General features: G+C 45.5%; 1 protein-coding gene across 2 annotated transcripts; it reads right to left on the minus strand.

The window, feature by feature from the left end:
• Positions 1–1682: 1682 nt before the first annotated feature.
• LOC118638218 (zinc finger protein 544-like) lies at positions 1683–18185 on the minus strand. Of its 2 annotated transcripts, none has more exons than XM_036273872.1 (5): positions 17360–18185; positions 13064–13155; positions 11701–11827; positions 11323–11409; positions 1683–4001 (listed from the first exon to the last, which is right to left on the minus strand). In XM_036273872.1, exons 1-5 carry the CDS (start codon positions 17535–17537, stop codon positions 2215–2217), a joined length of 2271 nt encoding a protein of 756 aa, XP_036129765.1. In that variant the 5' UTR covers positions 17538–18185; the 3' UTR covers positions 1683–2214. The 2 variants fall into 2 exon arrangements, with proteins under 2 accessions (XP_036129765.1, XP_036129766.1); XM_036273873.1 differs by lacking the exon at positions 17360–18185 and adding an exon at positions 13246–13517.
• Between the last annotated feature and the right edge of the window lie 1239 nt (positions 18186–19424).

Genomic DNA, 19424 nt, shown 5'->3' on the forward strand with positions numbered 1-19424 from the left:
ATTTTTTAAGAGTAGGAGGGGGGAGAGAGAAAATGAGGGAGACACATCAATTGGTTGCCTGCAGGATCTGGACCAGGGCAGGGTATTGAATCTACAAAGGTACATGCCTTTGACAGGGATTCAAACCCCAGACCCTATGGTCCGTGGGTCCACATTCTAACCACTGAGTGAAACCAGTCAGAGCCGTAAATTATTATTTTTTATCCCGAGGACATTTTTCCATTTTTTGTTCATTCAGAGTGGGAGGGAGAGAGAGGAAGAGAGAAACATCGAGGTGAAAGGGACACATTGAGTGGCTGCCTCCTGCACGACCCAACCAGGGCCGGGGACAAACTGCAACCGAGGTACGTGCCCTTAGCGGAAACCGAACCCGGGTCTCTCGGACCGCAGGCCGACTAACTGCTGAGCCAAACCGGCCAGGGCTGGATTTACTTTTTATTTGCAATTATTTCTTGACTCAATCTCCATTTTAAATGTTTGGTTCTCCTGAGTATCTGTTCTCGAGTAATTTTTTCCTATTTTATAAAATCTCAGACATATTATTTCTTTGACATTGAAGACTTTCAAGTCTCTTGCTTCCTAGCCCCGTCGATACTGAAGAGACTATCAGAAAACAGCTGGGACTCTCCACAGATGGTGGAGCTGGTTTAATGTCACACTTTGCGCCCTGGCCCGTTTGGCTCAGCGGTTAGAGCGTCGGCCTGCGGTCCGGAGAGACCCGGGTTCAGTTCCCGCTAAGGGCATGTACCTTGGTTGCAGTTTGTCCCCAGCCCTGGTTGGGTCGTGTGGGTGGCAACCACTCGATGTGTCGCTTTCACGTCGATGTTTCTCTCTCTCTCTCTCCATCTGAACAAAATATCGAAAAATGTCCTCAGGTGAGGATAAAAAAAACAAAACATGTCACACTTTGCTTTGAAGGGAATAGGGCAGAAACCAGGTGTTAGGATAAAGGTCCTTGAAATACCAAAATAAAGCAGTTCTTGTTCTGGAGCATAATACACCAATTCTCTAGTCTCCAGACTAATTCCTTTATTGAACCTCATTCAGTCCCTACTTTATTTTCCTTACCCACAACCACATAATTAATGCAAAACAAGAAAAGGTGGAGGAAATTCAGTATTTTATTAACAGACCTTCAATGACCCCTGCTTTCCTGCCCCACATGAGTCTGCAACTCTGTCTGCCAAGGGGCTGATCTCCAGTGCTGCAGCCCTCTCTTCACTATCACGGCCTCAGCCTTTCCCACTCTGCATCTCCAGGTGATGCCCTCCCACCTGCTTTTACTTTGTTCAAATTTATAATGAAAGCCTCTCCCACTTCACCACTGTTGTACACTTCAGCCCTGGAACATAGCATCTTCCAGTCCCCCATCATTTCTAGGACTGTGTTGTAGGGATAACATCTAATTAAGTTTGGGTAATTTTTGCAATAAAATGATAATCTGATGGACAGTTCCATTCTGAATTTTCTATTTCCTGCTAAGATTGAAAGTTTTCCATCAGCTGTCATGTTCATACCTACAAACCTAAATGCAGAAGTAAACACATTAGTGCACATAACAAATAACTTGTGCTAGTTTCGGAAATGAGAGGCTCCTGGGTTTTACTGTGATTCTGATTTAGCAAATCAGGGAAAGAGTGGTACATCTGCATTTTTTTTGATGCATAGAGTTGTCGAATGTCTAAAAAATAAGTTCTGGCATATGAGCTTTTCCATCTTAATTATTCATAGGGTTTCTCTCCCATGAGTTTTCTCATTGAATAAGGGATTTGTTATCACTGAAAGCCTTCCCACATTCACTACATTTATAGGGGTTCTCTCTAGTATGAATACTCTGATGCCTAATAAGCCCACCACCACATAAAGGCCTTTTCACAATGATTACATTTATAGGATTTCTCGCCAGTTTGTGTTCTCCGATGCATAATGAGATCTCCATTTGGAATCTTTGCACAATGACTGCATTCATAAGGTTTCTTCCCTCTAGTATCAATTCACAGATGCACAAGCTGTGATTGCTGCTACAGTTTTCGCACAGTGGTTACATTCATAGGGTTTCTCTCCAGTGTGAATCCTTTTATGTGCAACAAAGGTAGAGTTATGATGGAGGGACTTCCCACAGTAAGCACACAAATATGGTTTCAATCCAGTGTGAATTCTGATGCCTAGTAAGGTAATTCTGCCCAATAGAGGTCTTTTTCACAATGCTTATATTCATTCATAGGGTTTCTCAACTGTGTGTGTTCTCTCGTGTTTTCTAAGAGCTAACCGACCACTGAAGGCTTTAACACACATGGTACACTGATAGGGTTTCTCTCCAGTGTGTGTTCTCTGATGCACAATGAGGAGATATCTCTGGCTGAAGGCTTTAACACAGATTTTACACTTATAGGGCTTCTCTCCAGTGTGTGTTCTCTGATGAACAGTGAGGATAGATCTCTGGCTGAAAGCTTTTCCACAATGATTACATTCATAAGGTTTCTCTCCAGTATGGGTTCGCTGATGCACAACAAGCTGTGATTGTTGCCGAAAAGATTTCCCACAGTGGTTGCAGTGGTAGGGTTTCTCGCCAGTGTGTGTTCTCTCATGTTTTCTAAGAGATGACCCATCACTAAAGGCTTTCCCGCAGTCAATACACTCATAGGGCTTTTCTCCAGTGTGTGTTCTCTGATGCAGAATGAGGTGAGATCTCCATTTGAAACCTTTTCCACAATGACTGCATTCATAAAATTTCTTCTCTCCAGTATGAGTTCGCTGATGCACAAGAAGCTGCGATCGCTCCCAAAAAGATTTCCCACAGTGGTTACATTCGTAGGGTTTCTCTCCAGAGTGAATCCTTTTATGTGCAACAAAGTCAGAGCTACGGCTGAAGGAGTTCCCACAATGAGCACACAAATAAGGTTTCCCTCCAGTATGAATTCTCTGATGCCTAGTAAGGTGACTCTGCCGGTTAAAGAACTTTTCACAATCATTACATTCATAGTGTTTCTCACCTGTGTGTGTTCTCTCATGTTTTCTAAGAGCTGACTGACCACTAAATGCTTTAACACACATGTTACACTGATAAGGCTTCTCTCCAGTGTGTGTTCTCTGATGCACAATGAGGAGATATCTCCACTTGAAAGCTTTTCCACAATTATTGCATTTATATGGCTTCTCTCCAGTGTGTGTTCTCTGGTGCACAAGCCTAGAGCAACAGCTGACGGATTTTCCACATAGATTACATGCATGTGACTTCTTTCTGGTCTGGATGATATCACAGTCAGTAACAGATGAGGCCACGCAGAAGGCATCACAGTCCTCCTCACGTCCAGGATCACTGACAATTATTTCACTTTGCTCAAAACATCTATTATGTTCACATTGACATTCTCCAAAATGCACTGGGTTGTTTACACTCAGAGACATGCTGTGGTTAACAGCATTTCCATAGTCCTTACCATCAATGCTGTTCTCTGCTGAACAAATTATATTATGGAAATGAACAGAGGTACCATATTTGAAAGAGTCACTCTTGACAGGATAGTTATAAGGCTTACTATTTACCATCTTAACATTTGCAAGTTTATTCAAGTGAATGCTCTGAGAGAAGGCCCTGGCACTTTCAAGATTTTCACAAGGCTTCAGATGGGCTGAGTCTTTCTGATGACTAATGAAAACCGAATTCTGTTTCAACTTTTTAATCTGTGAGTCAAGCTTGTGCAAATGTGTTCTTGCAGGTAATGTTGGAGGTAGAAGGCTTACATTCAGATAACTTCCTCCAAGGTCATGCTCACAATGTTCCTCTTGAGCAAACATTCTCTCCTTTGAGGTAAGTACACTTTGACTCAAAGATTTCTCCTGGTCCTTCCCTGGCTGGTCCCTCCAATCCTGTACTTCTACTGATACAGACCAGGGGCCCTCTTCTACAAAGTATTTCATTTCCACATGGAAAGATGGTTCTTCCACAGCAATATCCTCTTCAGAAGACGACTCTTTCTTTTCAAGTGTAGTGTTCCAGTCTGAAAGAAATCCAAAATGCCTTTATTACTGCAGAAGCCTAATTGAGTGGTGGTGGTGGTGGTGTATGTGTGTGTTAAGGAAAACACCAAGTATGAGAGGTGTCTCGGGGTTTGTTTCAAGTTCATGGACTGAAATTTCATGCAGGCTGTAAAAGAGTGGGATGGATCAGCAAAAAGGAAATCAGTGATGAAGAACCAAAAACAAGCAAAGGGCCCTGGCTGGTCTGGCTCAGCGGTCAGAGCATCCGCCTGTGGACTGAAGGGTTACGGGTTCAATTCCCAGCCAAGGGCATGTACGTGGGTTGCTGGTTTGATCCCCACAACCAATCTATGTGTCTCTCTCACATCCATGTCTGTTTCTCCATCCCTCCCTTCTGCTCTATCTCAAAATCAATGGAAAGATATTCTTGAGGGTTAAAAACAAAAGAAACAAAAAAACAAAATAAAAATGTTTTTGCAAATGTGTTAAGGGTTTTGAGATGGGGAGATTATTTGGGCAGGCTCTCGATTTCTCCACAGCAGCCTTATAAGATGGAATCAGAGGAACAGTAAATACAAAGACAAGGTTAATATGAACACAGAGCCAAGACATTATAAGATGTTGGAGTTAAGAGATTGAAGTGATGTGGGTAAAAACCAAGGAATGTTACAGCCCCCAGAAGCTAGAAGACACAAGGAACAGACTTCCTCCTGGAACCACCTGAGAGAACATGGCAGTGCTGACACTTTGACTTCAGCCAAATGGTATTGATATTTCAGTTTTCTGGCTTCCAGAACTGTGGGAGAATTTGTGTTAAGTCACCTAGCGGCAATTTGTTAAAGTACCTAGTGGCAATTTGTTAAAGTACCCTCAAGAAAGTAATCCAGTATTTTAACTTGTGCTTCAACTTATATTACTGACCCAGAAACTTAGTTTATTTTCTGATTCTGAGTCTTTTTTTTTTTTAAATCCTCACTTGAGGATATTTTTCCATTGATTTTTAGATAGAGTGGGAGGGAGGAAGGGAGAGAGGGAGTGAGGGAGATTGATGTGAGAGACACATTGACTGGTTGTCTCCCACATGACCCTAGCTGGGGCTGGGGATTGAACCTGTAACCCTTTGGTCTGTGGGCTGATGCTCTGACTGCTAAGCCAAACCAGCCAGGACTGATTCTGATTCTTAAAACAGGATCCAAACAACAAAACTGACTTAACAGTTAAAATGCACCATTTCTACAACTCCCCCTGACTGCCTTAAAGCAGTGCGGTTTTGCAGCCGGTCCAAACCACCATCAGACTTCCCCAACTGGTGTTTCCCGTGGCTTCTCTTCCTCAGCAGTAAGCCAGGAATAAGAATGCTTAAGTTGGGACTTCCGGTCAAGATGGTGGAGTAGGTAAATGCAGTATCGTGTCCTCCCACAACCACATCAAACTTACAACTAAACTACAGAACAACCATCATTCAAAACCGCCAGAAACCAAGCTGAATGGAAGTCCTACAACTACGGAATTAAAGCAGCAGCCACATCCAGACGGGTAGGAGGGGCGGAGGCTAGACGGGCTGGTCCCACACCCACGTGTGGCGGATAAAAATCAGGAGGGACACCTCGACTGGGAAGGTCCTTCCTGAGGACTGAGGGGGTCCCCACCCCACACCAGGTGCCCCGCTCAGGGTTCCAGTGCCAGGAAGAGAATCCCCATAACTTCTGGTTGGAAAAACCAGCAGGAACTGAGGCTCAGGGAAGCGGATGTGGCTGGAGCCCCAGGCAGCTCCTTAAAGGGCCCGCCCACGAATTTATCGGACTCTCTCCCTCTAAGCTTGGAGGGGAGGCAGCTCGAGGGGCACCAGAGACATACAGGGAAGAACTGAGTCGTGTGGTACTGGAGCGAGGGCTGGAGAGGGGGCTTTCTCTGGGACAAACGTGCTGTCAGAGGCCTTTGTTCCTTTGGTGAGCCCTTCCCTGGGGCGGCAGACAGCCACCATATCTGGGACTCCAGCAACCTGGCTCACACTGGTAGCCCTGCCCTGGTGACTCCCTGAGGCCCCGCCCCACCCCACCCCACCCCACCCCACCCCACCCCACCCCAACTTTCAGGCCCACCCAAGCTGTTGCCAGTTACTTAACCATAGGACTGGCCTGTCTTGGATCCTGCTTCAGGTTTTTCCTAAATTCTTTCAAAGGAGCAGCATCTGGTCTCAGCTAGCCCCATACCGCTCGTTAAGTAATACACAGAAACAAACACAGGGAGGCAGCCAAAATGAGGAGACAAAGAAACAGGTCCCAAATGAAAGAACAGAACAAAACCCCAAGAAAAGAACTAAGTGAAATGGAGATAAGCAACCTAACAGATGCTGAGTTCAAAATACTGCTTATAAGGATACTCAATGAACTCAGTGAGAACCTCAGTGAACTTAGTGAGGGCCTCAAGAGCATAAAAAAGGACCAGTCAGAATTGAAGGAGGCATTAACTGAAATAAAGAATAATTTACACAGCTTCAATAATAGAGTACGTAAATCCAAGGAGCAAACCATCGATTTGGAATATAAGGAAGCAAAAAACGCCCAATCAGAACAGCAAAAAGAAAAAAGAATAAAAAAAAACGAGGATAGTGTAAGGAGCCTCTGGGACAACTTCAAGTGTGCCAACATTCGCATCTTGGGGGTGCCAGAAGGAGAAGAGAGAGAACAAGATATCGAAAACCTGTTTGAAACAATAATGGCAGAAAACTTCCCTAACTTGGTGAAGGAAACAGACATACAAGTCCAGCAAGCACAGAGAGTCCCAAACAAGATGAACCCCAAGAGGCCCACACCAAGACACATCATCATCAAAATGCAAAAGGTTCAAGACAAAGAGAGAATCTTAAAAGCAGCAAGAGAAAGGCAGCTAGTTACCTACAAGGGAGTACCCATAAGGCTGTCAGCTGATTTCTCAAAAGAAACTTTGCAGGCCAGAAGGGAGTGGCAGCAAATATTCAGAGTGATGAAAAGCAAGAACCTACAACCAAGATTACTCTATCCTGCAAAGCTGTCATTTAGAATTGATGGCCATATAAAGAGTTTCCCAGCCTTGGCCGGTTTGGCTGAGTGGTTAGAGCGTCGGCCTGCGGTCTGGAGAGACCCGGGTTCGGTTCCCGTTAAGGGCACGTACCTCGGTTGCAGTTTGTCCCCGGCCTTGGTTGGTCATGCGGGTGGCAGCCACTCGATGTGTTCCTTTCACCTCGATGTTTCTCTCTCTCTCTGTTCCTCTCTCTCCCTCCCACTCTACCTGAACAAAAGATGGAAAAATGTCCTCGGGTGAGGATAAAAAAAAAAGAGTTTTCCAGACAAGAAAAAGTTAAAGGAGTTCATCATCACCAAACCATTATTATATGAAACGATGAAGGGTCTTTTTGAAGAAAAAGATAAAATATACGAACAAACAAAATGGCAATGAATACATATCTATCAACAATGGAATCTACAAACAAAATGAACAGGTAGATCAGAAACATTCTCATAGATACAGAGAACATTTTGTTGGTTGCCAGATGGGAGGAGGTTGGAAGAATGGGTGAAAAAGGTGAAGGGATTAAGAAGTACAAATTCATTGCTAGACTGACAAACCTCAAAGGGAAAGTGGCTGGGGAGGTGGGAAGAAATAAACCAATGAACTTATATGCATAACCAATGGACACAGACAATAGTGTGGGAAAAGGCAGGAGGGGGGTGGAAGTGGGGAGGAGGGGGTAAATGGGGGTAAAATGTGGAACACCTGTAATACATTCTACATTCAACAATAAAGATTTAAAAAAAAAAAAGAATGCTTAAGTTGCCCTGGCCTGTTTGGCTCAGGGGTTAGAGTGTCAGCCTGCGGTCCATAGAGACCCAGGTTCAGTTCCCACTAAAAGCATGTACCTTGGTTGCAGTTTTTCCCTGGCCCTGGTTGGGTCATGTGGGAGGCAGCTACTCGATGTACCTCTTTCACATTGATATTTCTCTCTCCCTCTCTCTTCCTCTCACTCTATCTGAACAAAAATGGAAAAATGTCCTCGGGTGAGGATAAAAAGAAAAATCAATAAAAACATATTTACAAAAAAAAAAAAAAGCTTAACTTATGAGAAATTTACCCTAAGGCATAAATCAGTCAATATGTGAGCCTCAAAGGGTGTCTGGCACATGATACACTGTTAGCACACAGTACAGCTATCATCCTTGTCCTAATGTGGATTCCTCCTTTTGTTGAAGATGTCAGTCAGGCTATATGCTCTGAGCTTAGGACCCTCACAGGGGTCCTTCAAAACTCCCCTTTTAGTGTTCAATCTGCCCATTTCAGTCATGTGGCCACCTGCATCTAGTACTATCAAGGCCTCTGCTCAAGTACCCATCCTTCGCTCTCCCTGCCCACCAAGGAGATAAGGATGCTCCACTTAACAAGGTATTAACTCACTCTCTGGCCATCTCTTGACTTCTAAGAGGATGTTTCCTTCATGTCAAATAAAGACCCTCTTTCTCTCTTGGGCAAGGTGCTTATCTACACCTAATAACCCCCACGACCGACACTGTTCTCTTTCCTAAAACTCTGCTGTGTTCATCTGGGGTGTTGTTTTGGAATCTCCGATGGTGAGAATGAGAATTTTTTCAAATGCAACAATGACTCAACAAAGTGAAGTGAAAAGGGATTCGTGGACAAGGAGAACAGAAATCTCTAGGTGGGTAAGTTCTGCCTGGCTGTTGGAAATTGAGCCTAGACATTAAATATGTTACGACAGCATCTCTGTCAAGGTCATGAACAGAGAAAGACAAACTGTGGTCAGCCAAAATGTCATTTGAGGACCAAGGATAATTACAGTAGGTGAGACTTCTGAGGAAAAAACAACAAGCTGCAGGAGAGAGTTACAGGGTAAGGAGTAGAAACAGAGATACATTCAATGCCTCCAGGTGATGGGAAGGACACACATGATGCTATGTGAAAACAGCCCATGACAAAAGGACTGCAGAGAAAGCCTGCCACTCTAGAAAGTTCCAACTACAGAACTTTCTAGAAAAGGCAAATGTCAGAGAGTGTATAATAATCAGTGGTTGCCAGGAGTTAGGGTGGAGGCAGAGATGAACAGGAAGAGCGCAGAGGATTTTTAGGGCAGTAAAACTACTCTTCATACTATAATAGTGGATATATATCATACATTCATCATAGAATATGGGACACCTAGTATGAACCTAATGTAAACTACTGATCACTATTAATGATGTTACAATTAATACAGGCTCACCAATGTTAACAAATGTACCACAGAATACAAAATGCTAATAGGAGAAACTGTGTATATATGGGGTGAGAGGTAAATGGGAACTCGGTATTTTCTGTTTGACTTTGTGTAAACAGAAAGCTGCTTTCAAAATGTCTATGGTGAAAAAGGTCTAAGACTAAGAAGTAAAAAGTGCCAATTATAAAAATATTCATGGGAATGTGAAGTACAACATAGGGAACAGTCAATAATATTGTGATAATTATGTATGGTATCAGGTATGTACAAGACTTATTGGGGTGATCACTTTGTAAGTTGTATAAATAAATGCCTGGATCACTATGTTTTACACCTAAAACTAATAATACTGAATGTCAACTGTAATTAAAAAATACAACTTAGCCTTGCCTGAGTAGCTCAGTTGGTTGGAGCATTGACTTGTACTGAAAGGTTCGGGTTTGATCCCTGGTAAGGGGCACATGTGGGAGACAAATGACTGGTATTTCTCTCTCGCAAAGATGTCTCTCTCTCTCTCTCTCTTCCTTTCTTTCTCAAATCAATGAGCATGTCCTAGAGTGAGGATTTAAAAAAATAAAGAATGTAAATCTTGTTTTTTTATCCTCACCTGAGGACATTTTTCCTTTTTTTGTTCAGATAGAGTGGGAGGGAGGGAGGGAGGGACATCGACATGAAAGGGACACATCGAGTGGCTGCCTCCCCATGGCCCTGACCCACCTGGGGCCAGAGACAAAGTGCAACCAAGGTATGTGCCCTTAGCGGGAACCGAACCCGGGTCTCTCTGGACCGCAGGCCGACGCTCTAAACGCTGAGCCAAACTGGCCAGGGCAAGAATGTAAATCTTTAAAAAGAAAAAAAAGCAACCAATGAATGCATAAATAAGTAGAACAACAAATCAATGTTTCTATTTCCTATCCTCTCTCTCTCTCTAAAAATCAATAAATAAAGCCCTGGATAGTATGGCTGGCTCAGTTGTTTGGAGTGTTGTCCCTACATCAGAGGTGGTGGGTTCAATTCCCTTTCAGGGCATATACCCACGTAGCAGGCTTGCTCTGCAGTCCCGGCGTGTAGAGGAGGTAACCAATCAATGTTGCTTTCTCTCTCCCCACCTTCCTCTCTCTAAAATCAGTAATAAAAAATAAATAAAATAAAAATCAAGAAATAAAAATGTAAAATAAAATTTAAAACATATTCTAGCCCAGCCAGTGTGGCTCAGTGCTTGAGCGTGCACCCATGAACCAAGAGGTCACCAGTTCGATTCCTAGTCAGGGCACATGCCCAGGTTGTGTACCAAATCACCAGTGGGGGGAGGAGGTGGGCATGCAGGAGGTGGTCAATCGACGTTCTCTCTCATCAATGTTTCTCTCTCCCCCTCTCCCTCCTCTCTCTCTAAAAGCAATAAAGAAAAAAATTAAAAAACAAAACTATGCATAATCATAAAAACATCTGTTAATTAAAAGAAACAAATAAAAAACAGTGAAAAGCAGTCCAATTAATTGGGATGATGAACATGTTCGAAAATGAATTCTGGCGATGTGAACACACTAAAAGCTTTTGTATACTTTGAACAGGTGAGTTATATCTTGATACAGCTGTTAAATAAAAGGATTCCAATTCAGCTGACACACTGGAATATGGAAGGAGGTGGGTCTATGGGATGAGAAAATGTGAGAAACCAGGCCCAGGGATGGCGACATAGTAGGAATCCTTCTAGAAGGAACAGGTGGCTGACATTTCCTAGGATGCACTAGATATCAGCACACCATGGGAAGTCATGGGAACGTCCAACGCCAAGGAGGGGTGGACACTCAACTGTGGGGCAAAGATCAGACCTGAGAAACTACTTCCCCAGGTGGAAGTTAGGAAGAGGAACTCATGGAAAGGATGGGTTAGGAGGACTTGGGAAGGACAAGGTGGCTGAGGGGTAAAGACCAAAGGGAAGATGGGAACAGAAGTAAAATCACTCCTGAGAAATGTACAGATGGTGGTGGCAAGGGTTCTCCCTGGGCTGGTTTGGTGGATGAGGACATGGCTGCCTTGCTGGACATGAGGAGGCAGTGAGCTCTCTGTCCATGTTAACCAAAGGCTCTCACCTTGGGGAGGAGGTTCCTGCTCCGTGCTCCATGGGCTGTCACCTTGCTCCAGGCGGGAGATCACATCCACACTGGGGAGCAGCAGCCCTGCTCGATAGGGAAAAACACAGGACTAGACGGTCTGCTTCGTTACAAAGAACTCTGTCCTCGGGCCTAGCCCTCCTCCCCTGGGGTGAGACACAGGTGGACTAGGAAGGCCCTAGAGCCATTCCAAGGAAAGAAGTCACAAACATGCAGTGGAGTGGCAATACCTAAGGTCTGCATATCAAAGGGATGCACTTCAGGAGTGCTTCACTCCAGCAAAAGCACACTGTTGGAAAGAACCACAGCTTTGGGTCTGAGGCACAGAGCCCATGCAATGGACAGAGTCCACCTTACCCAGGGAGACGAGGTGGCCACATGTCTCCAGAGTCACGTCCCGATACAGTGTCCTCTGGACTGGGTCCAGCCGTCCCCACTCCTCATGCGTGAAGTTCACAACCACATCCTTGAAGGTCACAGGTGGCTGAAACATCACCAGCATTACCATGGGGTCCTGCCTCTCTGATGTGGAGGTTGAGGGGGGCAGGACAGCAAAAAAAGGAAATGGTGCTCTGGGGATGATGTTCAGAGCACCCACAGGGTTCCTGCCTTTGGGTGGTGCTCTGATCAGACACCAACCCAGTCCACGGCATTTTCACTTGAGTGCCTGGTCTGCTGCTGGTCACACCAGTGATCCTTGTTTTCTTTCCTGGGAAACAATGGGAACCCCACACAAGGATTCCCCACCCCCTACTTCTCTACACAATCACAGATTTAAACCCAAAGAGGATGTTCTAAATCAATGGTCTGGTGGACAAATAAAGGCTTTGGTGTGTGTTTTTTAGGATAATGCCCTAAGCTAAATTATGTCCCCCAAAATTCACATGCTGAAGCCCTACCCCACAAAGGGGCTGTATTTGGGGAGACAGCCTTTACAAAAATGTTAATGGGCATCATAAGGGCAGAGGCCTAATACAGTGGACTTGGTCTCTTTTTAACACAAGGAGATACCAAAGACTTCCTTTTCCACTGTGTGAGGACACAGGGAAAACACCATCAGCAAGTCAGGAAGAAGGTTCTCACCAGAAAACAACCCTGGTAGCACCTCAATCTCAGACTGTGTCTCTAGAACGAGAACACAAATGTTTGAGCCACACAGTCTGCAGTCTTTTGTTACAGCAGCCTGAGCAGACTAATACAGCTAAAAATGGATTTTATTTCTTAAAGGGCCGTGTACAAAAAGGACATGGGAGAGAGACCATGTGACGCAAAGCCTAAGTAATTTTCCACTACCTGGTCCTTTACAGGAAACACTGGTAGAGCAGGTTCTCAAGGAAGGCTGTCAGGCAAGGAAGGGGCCATGCACCCTGGCCCTGGATGCCAGGTCCATTTGGCATCTCACGACTCAGAACCTAGACAAGTCCCTGAACTTCTCAGGTGTGAGTTGCCATGAAGTGACCATGAAGATAGCATCCCACTTCCAGTAGTCTCACAGGATGAGGGGAAGAGATGTGACCCAGGAACTAGGTACAGGAGACCCTAGAAGCCCTGGTTCATCCACACAGGGAAGGTGCTTTACCTGCAGAGCCTGTGGGTCTCAACCAAAGGTACAAGGTACCACCATGGAGCTCTTGTGTGCCAGCCTGAAGTGAATGCTATTCCTGGACCCATTTTACAGCTGAGGAGACTGACAGGCAGAGAGCAAAGGTCTCTAACTCACCTGGGATGGGACTGGCTGAGAATGTGCCTCCATTTCCTCCTCAGACCAGAAGAAGCTGTCTTGAAGAGGGCAGCCGATCTCAGGAGGCAATGCTGGTGGTGGGGGGACAATTAGGGATTCAGCCCTTCCTCAGTGCCCCCACACCTTCGAGCCCACCCCAACCCCAATGGATTGGAATGTACCAGTGGAGGGGCATTCCTTGTGGTGTAAAGAGCAGGGTAGGGCTCTGGGGTCAGCAGAGGTGGCCAAGCAGGCTTTCCAGTGATGAAGTGGGCTCAGTCTGCTGAGGTCTGGGCTGGGGATGGACCTGGGCTGCCCCCAGGCTCAAGGTAAATGCCCAGGAATGGGTTGGGGTGTCTGAACTGAGCCCCCAGATACAGAGTTTTTCCTTAACACAGAGGGGCCCATTTTTCCTGTCATTTGAATAGAATAGATGGCAGAGGGAAAGGCAGGGTATCAAAACTAGTTTGCAAAAACAAACAAACAAAAAACTCTGTACAATTCTCAGTGAAACATGACTTGGTTTTTTTTTTTTTAAAAGTGCACATTGAAACATCAGCCAATTTCCAAAAAACGTGTGTGTGTTTGTGGGTGGTGATGAGGACATGAGAATCCCCAAGACAGGAAAGGACATTCCAAAAAAGGGATGTCACACCACATGCACCCTCGCTTATGACATTCTGGAAGTACCAGAATGCTGCCCCACTCCCTGGGGCAGAATAACACAATAGAGGGCCCAGAAATAAAACTCTGCTTATATGGTCAATTTATGACAAGCAAGGCAAGAATATACCACAGAGTAAAGACAGTCTCTTTAATAAATTGCAATGGGGAAAACTGGACAGACATATGCAAAAAAAAGACCACTTTCTAACTCCACACACAAAAATAAGCTCAACTGGATTAAACACGTAAAACTAGAAGAAAACACAGGCAATAAACTTTTTGACACTGGTCTTAGCAATAATTTTTATTTATTTAAAAGAAAAAAATTTTTAAATGATAAAAGCTCTTTATTTTAGTATGACTTCCAGTGTTATTTCCACATAAATTGCTTCAACTCTAAACCCTAGTTTCCCCATCAGTGAAATGGGGATAATGGCACCTCACTTTGTGAGATTTGATGAAGAGAGTGCCAGTTTCTAATGCTGAGCGCCTACTCCAAAGCACTTGCTCCAAGTGCTTTACTTACATCAACTTAGTGTATCCCTCACAACAACCCTATGAGGTAGATCCTGGGATTTTATTCATTTCACCAAAAAGAAAAGTGAAGTATAGAGAAATTAACAAAAATAATCAAGGTCACACTGGCAAGTATAAGTACAAGGAAAGTTGCAAACTCAACACTGATCTTAACTACCTTGCTACACTGCCTCTCATCAAATGATCAAAGGTACACTGAATTAGTACAATGAAGATGCTAATAAATGTTAACTTCTTTTTTCTTTCTAAAAGTTTCATCAAGAGGAATCCAGGAAACTAAACAATCAACATTGGAATGTTGTAATGCCATTTTTTAATGACAAATACTATATGAACTATCTTAAAAGAAAACAAGTGAGGTGTTTTTTTCTTAAAAATTTTTTTTAATCGTCACCCAAGGATGTTTATTGATCTTAGAGAGAGAGGATGAGAAGGAGGGAAGGAGGGGGGGAGAGGGAGAGCGAGAGAGAGAAACATCAGTGTGCGAGAGACTGATCAGTTGCCTCCTGTACATGCCCTGACCAAGTATTGAACCCTCAACCTTTTGGTGTACAGAACAATACTCATACTCCAACTAACTGAGCCATCCGGCCAGGTACTACCAATAATTTTTAGATATGTGTCCTAGGGCAAAGGAAACAGAAGTAAAAACAAATAGGACTACATTAAACTATAAAGCTTTTGTGCTGCCCTGGCCGGTTTGGCCTAGCGGTTGGAGCGTTGGCCTGTGGACCAGAGAATCCCGGGTTCGGTTCCTGCTGGGGGCACATACCAAAAAAAAAACAAAAAACTTTCGTGCTGCAAAGGAAACTATCAATGAAACAAAATAAGGAAACTTACTAAATCAAAGAAGATATCTGTAAATTAAATATCTGATAAGGGGTTAACATCCAATATATATAAAGAACTCATACAGGTCAACATAAAAACAGAAAATCCAATTAAAAGATGAGCAGATAACCTGCATAGACATTTCTCTAAAGACATACAGATGGCCACCATATGAAAAGATGCTCATCACTAATCACCAGAGAAATGCAAATCAAAACTACAATGATATATTACCTCACACCTGTGAGAATGGCTATCACTGGCTGCTCTTTCTGCCTTCCCCTGCTGGTTTCTAATACCTGGGTGGTAATGAGACTGCAAGGACACCAACATCCACTTCATCTCCATCTGTCTACAGAGGCAAGTCCTGGCTCTCACTCCCTCTTTCAGTTCCTCTCAACATTATATCCCTTCTGTGCAGACAAACCTATGAATTCGTTGAAGACTCTGGACTCCTCTAAGTCCACACCCTTCCAAATGGCTCCCTACAACTTCTCAGGGGAGGTTTTCCTTCTGGTTAAGCCCCACCCTTGCCACCAAGCTCCTGCTCCTCATAGCTGAGCCCTTGACAGAGTGACCAACACCCCCAGTCTCCCGTGCCTCATCCTGCCCCCTCACTTACGAACACACACGTACACACACATGTACATCACACCCAAGAAGGCTGCCCAAAACTCTAGATGCTGCTACCTTGTTCTGATACTCCAGCCCATCCCTGGGCAATCTCCTGCTGCCTGTGTCCATTTCCACCCTTGGATCCTCTCTCCTTCCTTGTCTGGGAACACCCACACTGCAGCCACACTGCCTACTTTCAAAGTCCCAGCTTACCACTTTCCTCTGTAGGACCCCTAATAGACCTTAATCCCTCTTGGCCTCAGTTTCTTCATCTATGGACTTACAGAAGAATAGCAGGTCCTGCCTCATGGTGCTGCTGTGAGAATTAAATGAGTTGCATTTACAGAGTTTAACACCATGCTGACACCAATACAGGCATGGCACATTTAGTCATATTTACTATACATGGACATGAAATTCCCCTTCCATATCACATGCAGAACCAAGGAAATGGCTGGTCTGGCTGGGGAGGAGGCTCTTTCTCTTTACTTTTCCAGTTTCCCCTTTCCCTGACTGTGAGATGGGGTTTCAAGTGCTGCCCCAGTCTCCCTGACACTGCCATTATCTCCTCCATATCCAGCCATACCCCCACCCAGCATCATCAACTCAAGAGTCAAGAATGATCAGGAATTCCTTCTCTCTTTTTCTGTGACCTCCTTCTTGGCTTCGCACTAGCAATGGAGCCCTGCCTGGATAGCTCAGTTGATTAGAGTGCTGTCCTGATATACCTAGGTTGAGGGTTTGATCCTGGTCAGGGCACATATAAGAATCAACAAATAAATGCATAAATAAGCCGAACAACAGATTGATGATTCTCTCTCTCAAAATGTCATCAATTAAAAAAAAGAGAAAAAGAAAAAAAAAATTGCTCTGGCCATGCTGGTTAGAGTGTCATCCTGATATACCAAGATTGTGGGCTCAATCCCAGGTCAGGGCACATACAAGAATCAACAAATGAATGCATAAAAAAATGGAACAGCCCTGGCTGGTTTGGCTCAGCGGTTAGAGCATCAGCCTGTGGTCCCGAGAGACCCAGGTTCGGTTCCCGCTAAGGGCATGTACCTTGGTTGCAGTTTGTCCCCGGCCCTGGTCGGTCGAGTGGGTGGCAGCCACTCGATGTGTCCCTTTCACATCGATGTTTCTCTCTCTCTCTCTTCCTCCCACTGTACCTGAACAAAAAATGTCCTCGGGTGAGGATAAAAAAAAAAAAAAAAAAATGGAACAACACATGATGTTTCTGTCTCTCCTTTCCTCTCTCTCTAAAATCAATCAATAAAATTTTAAAAAGAAATGTAAATTCTGAGTCCCTTCAGCAATTTTCACTGCTTTGACTCTCCCCCTTGCACTGAATTACTTCCAAAACCATATGATTCCACTCCTAGAAGCTCTTTGAAACCCAACCCCAAGCCCTCATGCACAGGATAGCTTCCTGTCCCTGCTATCCACACCACCAGTATTGCTCACCTCTCTGGCCTTCTCTCACCCAGCCCCTAACTTGAGGCATCAGCATACACAACCAATGTAGGCCCCCAACACCCTGGAACAGATATTTGCTGATGTTGTTTGCTGCGACTAGGCTACTCCTAATGCTCTGTTCACTTGAAAAACATACACTATCTTTCCAAACTGCATACAACGTTCACATACCAGTGGAAGAAAACGTGGCCGTGTCCTGGAAAGGGGGTGTCCTGTGTGGTACAGGGTGGGGATGTAAGGGCGTCCAAACTTGTAGAAGACTTTTATAATATATAAAGCCAGAGAATACACCTGGAAACAAGACTTCAAGAGACTGAGAAAATGTTTTCCAGAAATGAGTTTGCAGCATCTTCTGGGCATTCAGAATTAATGAGGAAACATAACAAAGATTACAAAGAGGTATGAGAAAGCAAGATAGGGATCTGGATTACAGAATATTTGACCAAAAAGGCATTTCAAAGGTGTGCTAACCGGAGAGGCAAAGAAACAAGGGACAGAGCTTGTCTAGGGCAACGATAAGCCTTTTACTAAAGAAGTTACACACCTTGACCTGACCAGTTAGGAATTTACGACCATATCACCCTGTGAGGTTACTTTTCACAGAACTTTTTTATCCACATGGGGTACCTTTCCGGGCAGCTGCAAAGTGGCTCTTGGCTACGACTTCCTGGGGATGGGCAGTGTGATTTCAGAGAGGAAAAATGAAGGCAAATCCAGGCCTCGATGGGAGGCCCCACATCCCCAAAGCCTGCATGAAACTCTCAACAGCAGCTGGGTGCTGACAAGATACTGAAGCCCCCCACCCAAGCCTGCTCTGCGGCAGGAAAGGGTCAACCAGGGCAGCCCCATCCCCTCCTGCAGCAAGAGAGCCGCCCCCACCATGAGACTCAGCCGGGCTCTGCTGCCTGAAGGGCCCTAACTGGACCAGCTGCAGGAACCCGAGGGGCTGGAAAGTTACAGGCCCCTGCCCGGCCCCGCAGGAGGAGGCACCCGGGCCAGCCCCGCTCCCCCGACCGAGCGCCGCCAGAGTGACTTCCGCCCAATCTTGCAACCCGCTCCGCTCCGGTAACAGCAGAGCCTCCGCGCTGGTCCCGCGGGCCGGACTCACCTGCGCGCGCGAGGCAATGGCGGAGCTTCCGGTGGGGGGCGGAAGTGCGCGCGTACCGCGCCGCTTACTACAAATCCCAGGAGGCCACGCGCCAGTGGCCTTTCGTCGCGAGGCGACGGTCGTTAACACCCGCGGCTGTGGCGTCGGGGCCGGCGGTAGCGTGCGGCCAGTTGTCTGCGGGCCAGTTTACTCCCTTTTATGGTCCAGACGTTCGCTTTCCTTCATTCAGCTCCAGGCCGCCCCTCCCTTCTGGGATCCGACTCAAGGGGGCGGCTCTGATTCCCCTCATCCGGCAACCGCGGCCGATGCCCCAGCCGCTGAGACCCACGTTGAGGGCGGGGTTCACGTTTGAACTGCGCTTGACCTTCTTCCTTTTAAAAAAGTTTTTAACTCTCACCCTAGGATATATGTATCGGTTTTAAGGAGAAGAAAATATCGATGTGAGAAACATCCATTGCCTCCCATAGGCCTCCAACCGGGGATCGAACTCGCAACCTTGTGGTGCAGGGGAGGACACTTCCGGCTCACTGAACCACCACCCAGGGCTGGGCATTCTTCCCTCACGAGCCTTTCTGATCTCCGGACCTGCTGTGGAAGTAAAGGAAGACCGCCTGATGGCGGAGCCAGGCAGCCCGCCACCATCCTGTGCGTTTGGCGGAGGCCGAAAGGCCGAGCACAGGGACAACGACAAACAGGAAAAACGGAGTGGCGCCCTGGCTGCACCCTTCACGGGGGAAGCTGGAGGCCGGCTGACCGGAGACGGGTCAGCCTGTGAGGTTGCTCGGGGTGGAGGGGGTCTGGGCGTGTATTTGTTTGTCTTCCCCTCGCTCCTAAGTAGGACAGGGTAGAAAACCAGGAGGATGGCAGTTAGTAAGGAAGTCTTTTTTCGTGTGTGTTTTTTTTTTATTCTCACCCAAGAAAAAAAAATTTTTTTTGACAGGGAGAGAGACATTGATGCAAGAGAGAAACACTGATCAGTTGCCTCCCATACAGGTTCCAGCTGGGCTCAAACCCAAAAGCTAGGTATGTGCCCTGACCAGAAAATTGAACCCGCAACCGATGGATATTTCTCTCACATCGATGTTTTTCCCTCTCTCTCCCTTCCCCTCTCTAAAAATGAGTATGTTC

The sequence above is a fragment of the Molossus molossus genome, unplaced genomic scaffold (assembly GCF_014108415.1).
Source record: "Molossus molossus isolate mMolMol1 unplaced genomic scaffold, mMolMol1.p scaffold_m16_p_21, whole genome shotgun sequence".
Taxonomy (NCBI): Eukaryota; Metazoa; Chordata; class Mammalia; order Chiroptera; family Molossidae; genus Molossus; species Molossus molossus.